The 9,698-nt window shown below is 43.9% G+C and overlaps 1 protein-coding gene across 2 annotated transcripts; it reads left to right on the top strand.

Moving 5' to 3' along the window:
• The first annotated feature begins 275 nt into the window (after positions 1-275).
• Positions 276-8,206, top strand: LOC108923838 (CD276 antigen-like). 2 transcript variants are annotated; one of them, XM_018734840.1, is made up of 7 exons: positions 276-767; positions 4,084-4,380; positions 4,499-4,783; positions 4,929-5,252; positions 5,415-5,507; positions 7,706-7,792; positions 7,892-8,206. In XM_018734840.1, the coding sequence occupies exons 1-7, from the start codon at positions 695-697 to the stop codon at positions 7,933-7,935; spliced, it is 1,203 nt and encodes a 400-aa protein (XP_018590356.1). In that variant the 5' UTR covers positions 276-694; the 3' UTR covers positions 7,936-8,206. The 2 variants fall into 2 exon arrangements, with proteins under 2 accessions (XP_018590356.1, XP_018590355.1); XM_018734839.1 differs by having other exon boundaries at positions 4,926-5,252.
• Positions 8,207-9,698: the final 1,492 nt, after the last annotated feature.

Below are 9,698 nucleotides of genomic sequence, written 5' to 3'. Positions count from 1 at the left end.
GGAGTCAAAACAAACAAGTTCAAGAAACAAAGTTAATTATAATACCACACTTTGTCATTACTGCTGTGTAAAATAAATATGGGTGTTAACTGTCATGCAATGAAATTTCATTATGAACAGAACTGCAACAGAGGCAGGAGAGAGAGGAAAAGTTGTGCAGAGTGGCCTGTTCCTCCAGGCCTACGATGGAGGGGGCGTGGCTCTGTCTCCACCCCCCGCCAGCCCCTTTTCGTCCACCCTCCGCAGCTCTCAGAGCACTCAGTCTCCCCATCAGCTCTTCTCCACTTTCCATTTTATATACTGAGAGCTCATGACCTGCTGAGAGCTCGCCTGCAAGGGGCTGGCCTTGAGGTTAGCAGGTGTAGCACACTGTTCCTGTCCTCACATCCAGCTGTGTGGCGCAGCTGCATGCTGAGACACACAGAAGATGGAAAGTGCTTTCTGTCATGGATGAGACTGTGTCTGTCTGCTGGGGGTGAGCAGTGTCAGTGAAGGTCACCAGTGACACCACCATCTGGAATCCTTCGAACATCACTGAACCTACTTGAGGTGGGCTGGTCTGGACAGTGCTGGACGGGTGAGGACGTAGAGTCTGGGACAAGTTCCAGAAGCCTCCTCGCAGCAGGCTGTGCTTCTCAGAACTCATCGCCGTCTCTCAGCTCAAGGATCCAGGGTGTGAGTCTGAGAAGAAGAGATGGTTGGCACTCAGGTGTGGCTCTACACCCTGCTGGGGATCTCAGTACTTGTTGAAGCCAAGAAGAACCCAGGTAGGAGCAACACTTGTCTCGCCTGCAAAGTTCTTCAGAGCGACGTGTGGACGTAGAGTTGGGTTAAGCAGTGAACTCAAAAGCCAACTATTTTTAAACTCCAGCTTCCAGCCTGTCAAATGTGTGAGAAAGAAGTTGGGTCTGTTTGGCAGACAACAGCCAGATGATCCTCCCGGTTAGCTGGGCCTACATACAGCAAGCTTCACACCTGCCCTTATTCTTGTGCCTTTTATAATTTGCATGTAAGGGAACGTAGTTTGCTGCTTGTGATAAATATTTTTAACACGAAGATGGTCGCCAGTGAACGAGTTAAAACACGTGGCTTTGGATCTCCACCAGAACAGATCTTCCTGCCACAGAGGGTGAAATTTGTCATAAAATGCAGCCGCTATTCCTGCATGTACCGTGTCTCCCACATGTTTGGACGAGACGCTGTCTGATGAGAATGGCACGTACAAGTGCATGTTTGAGCTGGCCTGTGTTCCTCAGGGAGCGGCGTGTTGACACCCACACCGACGTTGGGCATACGTGGGCTGCTTCCTTTCCTTTGGTGTCCTGGTGCACAGAGGAGATGCTTTATTGACCACTTCTCTTTCCTCAGGCTAACAAAGTACTAAGTAATTTCTCTCGTAATCGTGCTCCTCGCTTGTCCTTTCCTCTTTCTTTGGTGAGAACTTCTGTTACTCAGATGTGTCAGGCTCTTATTAACTGTTTGTGTACCAGACGTGGCAGAGGCAGCACGGCTCGCGGTGTAGAAACCACCTGAGAAAAATGGGTTAAGAAATTTGTGCTTTTCGCAGCATTTGGCAGCTCGTAGGCCTCTGCTACATCCTGTAGCTGCTTTCTTTCAGCAGACGCACCATGGGAGGTGTGAGAGAGCTGTGCAGACCCAGTGCTCAGAGTTGGTGGACAGTGTTGGTATCAGAGCCTCAGCAAGCTGGGTCTTATCGTACCTGCCATTCAGCCTGCACCATCTCCCAAAGCAGGACAACAGAGGTAACACAAGGGCAGTGCAAGTCGAGGGGCATTCCACATGAAAGGGCAGCGCAGCTCAAGGAGTGTCTGGTTACAACAGACTTGGGTGTTCTCCACTGACCGAACCATGTCTCCTGCTTGAACAACCAGGCAATTTTGTTGTAATTGAATCATTTAATAATCTCTGCACCAACATTAAAAACAATCTGAGCTGAGACAGTGTGACCCACACATCCCTGCATTGCTGCAAAGGCCTCATCTGATAAATTTGCAGTACATTATCTTAAACCAACGCAACTAATGGGTGTGAAGGTGAAGTAAGTGTGTCGCTCCCACACTGAGCAGCGCAGAAGGGGACACCTTCTGCATTTTAGTCCGAGACAGACAGGTAGTTTAAAAGACAGTTAAACACGTTATAGTTCCTGTAGGATATGGTATCAGGTAGGTCCTTTCCCTATATCTGCCTTTGTGAGTTTATGTGTGGATATCTGTGTGCATTTCCATATATGTGTGTGCTTGGGGCAGGCACGAGTCTGTGCATGCAGAAATTGAAAGAATGTAGGGTTATTTTCAGGAAATTCCTGAGCAAGAACTAGGAGCACTTTGCACCTGTTCCTCACAGTGTGTTGAACGTGTGGAAAAGCCATAGACTCCACACACACAATCCACCGCAGTGTCTCTCATCCTATTTTATGAACGCTGATGAGTAAGGGTGTACGGGAATGTCTGTGTGTCTGTGTATGCACGCACGGATTTATGCATCTAGACATACCTAATGGAGACATCATCTAACTACTATCTAACATATGCAGAAGTGTACTTTTCGTCACTACTTTCAAGTGACAGCAGCTCATATCAGGGATATCAAGGTGCAGAGTCATTAAATGTCCGCACAATTCTGCTTGAAAACTGTGGCAAAAAATAAAATGTTTAAATTAAGCACCATCGTCTTGCAATATGATTCAGTAAATTTTTTAATCATACGCAAACGGTTCTGATAGCAAAGCATCAAACTTAATCTAAGTTCACAGGATTAATACTCCATTGCTTCAGCACTATTGTAGCTGAATATATAACATATATATATATAACCCTGAATATATAACCCCACCAAAATGAAATAAATTTATCTTCCAAAATATACAACTTCTGATGTATCTAACCATTACTGTGATATTACAAGATATTATCATTTGGTCACTTATTTCATTTTTCAGTCTGTTTGTATGTGTGCATGTATTCATGTATTCAGCACCAGATCCACCAAATTATCATATTAGTTGGTGTTTTAACACATGAATAAATATTAAAATATCTTTGCCAACTTTCTTCTCTTAATGTTTAATTACCACTCTTCTGTAAGATTAATGACCCATTCAGAATCATTCCAGATAATGATATTCAATTATATTTAAATGAGTTTTATGAATTTAATTTTTGATTGAATTTTTTAAACCAGTGTTTTAACCTGAACAAGCTTTCACAATTCCATTCGAGTACTAGCACTGTCTATATGATTGAATGAATGAATTAAACATTACAAACCCCAGTGGGAAATTCAGCTCAGCTGTAGCAGTACATAATGCACAATATACTGTACATACATACACAAGTACAATATGTATGTACATCAATCTGCACATAAAATAACAAACAGAAAACGAAGTAGAAAAATAAACGTTAGCATGTAAAATAAGAAAAATTAACACTTGAAATATGAGCAAATTATAGTTGCTTTATAGTTTGGCAGATACATTTCTCTAAAATGATGTACAGCTCAGGCTCTAACAGATAGAGGTCTAAGATATACGGGGATTATTACTGAACACGGTTTGTTTGTCTGATACAGCCATATCATGTCATAGTGCAAAAATTCCAGTGGAAAATAAACAGAGAAACAGGTACATAGAAAGTAGTAGGTGGTAAGGGAGTAACTTAAAGGTTTTTGAACTTAAACAATAAGTCTGCTCAAAAGTAACTCATAAAATCCAACTCTGACAATGAGAAAAAACTATTTTTAACTTATTCATGTTATACAAACACATTTTTCTCAGTTGTACCGCCACTTTTTAAATTTGAATGAACTAGGTTGTCCTTGAAGATATGACAAAATTCAGCGCTAGACTCAGACAGGTCAAAAATAAACGATAGCCGGTGAAATCCACTAAGGAGTGTTTAAAGCTAGAAGTGAAGGCTCCTTTCACTTGTTATTAGCACTGGAAATGTTTCATGAGATAAACCAAGAACTGTTTGGATATTTCACACACAAAGATGAGGTCTACAGTCAAATATAGATGACCCTAGAAGCATTCAGTTGACATGCGTCTGTTGCCCCCTACAGAGGTTCATGTAACTACGTGTCTTATATCTGGGAACTGCGTACTGCCTTGCCGCTTCCAGCCCAGCGCTAGAGACATCATCAGCTGGTACAGACAAGAAGTGCTGCTCCTCAGTTCCTCCAATCACAGCAGCCAGCTACAGCATGGTGAACGCGTGTCCCTCTTTGAGGAAAAGGTCGCCAGTGGCAACGCTTCGCTTCTACTCAATCACTGTACCTTCCAGGATCGGGGGAAGTACAGGTGTCATGTCAACAGCACTGTGACAAACCAAGAGTCTTTCGTTCTACTAAGGGTGGAGGGTGAGTCCAGCTAAAGGTCCAGCATAGTGTTCACTCTAGACAAACCACAAAGAACCATGAAATGTGCTGGATGAACCCATACCCTGATCTTCTACCTACACATTTCTTGCCATTGCAGCCCCCATGCAGTTCCTTTCCCTCAAGATTGCCCAGCCTGAAATCCAACAGCTTAACTGTTCATCCCAGGGCATCTACCCGGCCCCACATCTGCAGTGGTCTACAGAGCCCCCCCTGCCACTACAGGCACTAAGGCCAATCACACGCATGGCGGCTGATCGAAGTGGCCTCTACTCCGTACGAAGTTCTCTGACCATGGTGGGGAGTTCGGCAAATTACACCTACATCTGCACTGTGAATGCATCCTATGGCACCCAGACCTGGAAGGCCTCTCTTAGGAAGAAAGGTACAGTACAATGCCTATGCACCTGTGTGTCAGAGAGACAAGGTTTTCAGGGTTACCAGGTGCCCATAAACAGGTGACCTTCCTACTCACCTGAGTACCATAGTGACCCTCCTTCTCTGCATATTCTTACACTGTTTATCAGAAGACATGACAGGGACAGTGGGCCAGGCGCTGACCATCCCCTGCTTTGCTCCTCGGGATATGACCAACTTCACACTCACCTGGACTTTCATGAGAGATCAGCAGCCTTCCACCATCCTCACCTACAGCAGCGGCACTAAAGAGATGAACAATGACTGGTCTCACCAGGCCCGGGTAGACAAAACCCAGGCCAGGTCAGGAAACGGATCTCTGCGGCTCTGGAACCTGATGAATCAAGAGAATGCAGGGACCTACACCTGTACCTTCTCAGCCACCCAGAGCACACACACAGTCCTCACTAGCATCAGTATTATAAGTACAGCAAAAGGTATGAATGGAATATGTACCTTTATTGCCTGCAAGGAAAATAACACTTGTGTACCAGTGAAGTGTTTACCATAATCATCTTTAACACAGCCAATACAAAGTATATCAATGCAGCAAACTTTACTGTCCCTCCTATATGTAACACTTGTCTTATCCTATATAGCTACAAGCTACGCTCGAATATGGATCATCACTCTCGTGGTCATCGCCTTGTTCCTGCTAGGCATTGCTCTATTGGTTTACGCTAAACAGAAAGGTAAGGAAACTTACCCCAGCATGCTCGTACCGACGATGTAGGCAAACTCCATCACTACACGGGCAGCACTCACTGACTGTCTCCCAGATGTTGATATGATCATGGCCCTGATCCTAACTCTGCAGGTGCTGTAATGAATGAATGAATGAATGAGCTTTATTGCCAAGTATGTTTACACATACAAGGAATTCGTCTTGGTGACAGAAACTTCCACAGCACACACAGAATGACAGTGACAGGACACAGATAATAAAAGTGAAGTGGGCTAATAAAAGATAAAAAAATCATCACAATAATCTCAACCGTTTTGAGCATGTTCAGCTCCAGGTTGTTATGACTGCACCAGACAGCTCTTTAACCTCCTGTCTGTAAGCAGACTCGTCGCCATCCTGGATGAGACCGATGAGTGTACTGCTCATGTTTTAGTGCAGATGGTGCTCTTGAGGCAGGTTTAAGCAAAAAGGTTGTCCTAAATCAACACATACATTTATGCATTTACATCAGCTCACTCATTTCCTCGTCTTACAGTTGAGTGCAAAATTTTGTGCGCATCTGGTCAAACTACAGGTTTTCCTCAATCTCCACATTTATCATGAATGATTTTTATCTGACACTTTTCTCCAAGACGATTTACAAGGTTAGGCTTGAATAATAAGGGTGAGTGCAAAGCTGATTAATATTTTAAGTTGCTTTGAACAAAATTATCAGTTAGATGGGGTCATTATAAAAAATTTCTAGTTTGATGAACCCCAGATGGGTTTTTGTTGCTGCTGTACATTCTAAGTCACCTTGGTGAATAAGGTGTGTAGGTGATAACACTACATAGAGTTCATTGGAGGTCGCTTTGGAGAAAAGCCTCTTCTAAATACACACACACACACACACACACACACACACACACATTTTCAGAACCGCTTGTCCCATACGGGGTCGCAGGGAACCGGAGCCTACCCGGCAACACAGGGCGTAAGGCCGGAGGGGGAGGGGACACACCCAGGACGGGACGCCAGTCCATCGTAAGGCACCCCAAGCGGGACTTGACCCACCGCAGAGCAGGACCTGGTCCAACCCACTATGCCACCGTGCCCCCCTCTTCTAAATAAATAAATGTAAATGTAATGTAATTTATTGTAGTTCACAAAATTCTCTTTGGTTAGATTAACTTTTTACCAGTTCAAACTGTGTTTTTTTAGTTTTTTCATCTTTTTACAGACGAGTTTAACCATGTACACTAGACATTGTTTGGCCACTTTTTAGGTATACCTACCCAATAACAACTAGGTCCCATTTTTGCTTCCAGAATAGCCTGAATTTTTCAACAGATGGATTCAGCAAGGTGCTGGTAACAGCCTTTCGATCCTTGCTGACTCAGTAACATCGCACAGTCGCTGAAGATTTTTCAGCCAAACATTTATGCTACAGACTCATTCCTCCTCATCCCAAAGTGCTGCAATAGGTTGAGAGCTGGGATCTGTGTAGACCTGTGGAGTAAACTGAACTCACTCGTAACTTGGTGGGGACAGCTGGTAGCATAGTCGTTAGAGCTGCTGCCTTTTGATCCAAAGGTTGCAGATTCAATCCCCACCTCTGGCTGTACCTTTGAACAAGGTACTTACCCTAATTCGGTCCATTAAAATTACCCAGCTGTATAAATAGGTAAATAATTGTAACCCTTGGATAAAAGCATCAGCTAAATGAAATAAATGTAATTTCCCTGAAACCACCTTCATACATGATTTGAGACATTTGAGGTGCATTACCCTACTGGAAGCATCTGTTTGAAAAACAATAGACTGGTCATGAAGGGATGCACTCCGTGGTATTCAAAAGATGATCAATTTCCTATAAGTAGCCCTATTTGTGTCAAGAAAATGTTACCCACCACAACCACAAGCCTGTACCTTTGACACTAGGCAATAATGGATCAAGTATTCTTGCTCCTGACACCAAATTCAGACCCTACCATCATCATGTTACAACAGAATTTGTTCAGCCAGGTGATGTTTCCACTTTGTAATCTTCCAGTTTTGTTGTTTGGAAGAGTGGGCTGTTTGTGCTAAGCAGATGTATCTAATAAAGTGGCCACTGAGTGTGGACTTTGGTCAAATTTTGCATCTTAGGTTTTGTATGAAACTGTCTCCATCACACCAGCACTGAGTGTGAATGTAATAAACTGTGAATGTTGCTTGTGTACCCAGGTGTCTTTTACTCTTGGAGACTAATGTCTGAACCAGCTGATCACTCTGAAGCAGGTGGAACCACACAGATGCAGACCATGGAGACAGGTGGGAATGCTTCATTCACACTTTGGTCTTAAATATCTCAGCAGGGTGTGTTCTCTCGCTTGATGGTTTCTTCTTCTTTCCTCACTACAACCAAACCAGAACAGGCCACAGCATCTGCAGACCCTGACAACAGCCAGCCATAGGCCGTGGTGAAGAGAGTTTGCTCAGGAAAGCTTGGGGACAAATACCCATTGTGCAAGTCCACACATCCCCCCTCCTCAGGAAGAACAGGGAACCCACCCTGGTGGGACACAGACCCACTCGCCATGGAGCAAGAAGCCAGCTGCTGCCTTTGGGAGTTAATGAGATTCCCTGGATTGACATGATCAGTAAAAGTGCAACTTCACCCTACTGAACAATTTCTGTATGTTTACAAAGTGTACTGTAGTAGAACCCATACTGCTTCTGCATAAATTGGACAAGAATAAAGTATTGTTTTTACAGAACTCACTTCCTCTGTTCCCATTTCTTTAATTTGTGCTCCCCGCTTGGTGTTTATTTCATCAAGTTACCAGTCAACATTTTTGTATCTGTACTGAGTAACCGCCATGACAGGTGAAACAATCCCTTTCTATCTGAATTGACTACCTCCTGAAATATATGGAAATGTGACTTTGCTAAAACACAGAGGATATCGAACCGATTATGGAAATGTGTCATGATCATGCCCGCACTTCAACCAGCAGTACCTGATGTCAGTCGGAGCACCTGCTTACAAAACACACCACTCAACCACTTCACAGTTGCGGAATCTCACTTGAGACAACTATCCCGTCTGTGCTCTCAAACCTACCTCGCTTGCTTACCCCATGTCCTGTTCCCCACGATTTCCCTTTCCCACTCCACATCTCTTTGGAAACGACTGCCCACATCATCCTCAACCACGACTTCAGATCGTCACCTCTGTTCAGTTTGCTGATCGACCAACCATTTTCCCGTCCCAGACCATGAGAACAAGTCTAGTCTTGGATAGCGAATAAACAATCCTGCACTTGGGTCCAGCCTCCTCCGTGTCCTCTGTTCACCATGACAAAATGGTTTAGTGTGGCACAAACCCACATATACACAGATATACAGAAACTCCTCACTTAACAACCTACCTGTTTAACGACCGTGCGGACTTACGACCAGCTCTCCAACCAGTCTGTATTGTACGTTGTATGAGAACTTTGGCTGTGGAAATGGTAGCGCAGCATCTCAGCGTCAAGAATCTCATCTCACATCACCCTTTCTCAGTCTCAGTCTTGTTCCCACAGTCGGTCAGTATTCACTACACTAGTGTTCGCAATCTCCAAGACTACATATTTTGTCTATAAATTTGTACTTTATTGTGTACCCCATTGTATGAAGGATAAAGATAGAGTGAAAGAGGCAGTGAAAGCATTGACAGGATTTAAAGCCAGAATAACTAGGCAGCAGAAAGAAGATTCAACCTGCAAAATCGGAGTATCAGCAATGAGGCGGCAAGTGTGGACGTAGAAGCAGCGGAAAAATTTGTTGACCAATTTGATGAAATCATCGAGAAAGGCAGCTACCATCTGGAACAGATCTTCAATGTGGATGAAACCGGAGTGTTTTGGAAGAAAATGCCCGAAAGGTCCTACATACACAAAGAAGCTAAAACAATGCCCGGTTTCAAGACTTTTAAGGACAGGGTCACATTGTTGTTGGGAGGAAATGTCACTGGGTTCAAGTTAAAGCCTTTCCTCATCTATCGCTCCAAGAACCCCTGTGCATTGAAGCAGGTTAGTAAGCACACACTACCAATACAGTATGCTTGAAATATCGGTAAGGGGCGGCTTCTCGCTTATCGACCAATTTGTTTAACGACCTAGTCGTAGGAACGGAACTCGGTCATTAAGTGAGGAGCGTCTGTACAAACATTGATGCAACAACATACTGCATA

The sequence above is a fragment of the Scleropages formosus genome, chromosome 3 (assembly GCF_900964775.1).
Source record: "Scleropages formosus chromosome 3, fSclFor1.1, whole genome shotgun sequence".
NCBI classification, from domain to species: domain Eukaryota; kingdom Metazoa; phylum Chordata; class Actinopteri; order Osteoglossiformes; family Osteoglossidae; genus Scleropages; species Scleropages formosus.
Note: the sequence above shows the minus strand (reverse complement) of the source record. Positions and strands in the feature narration are given on the sequence as shown.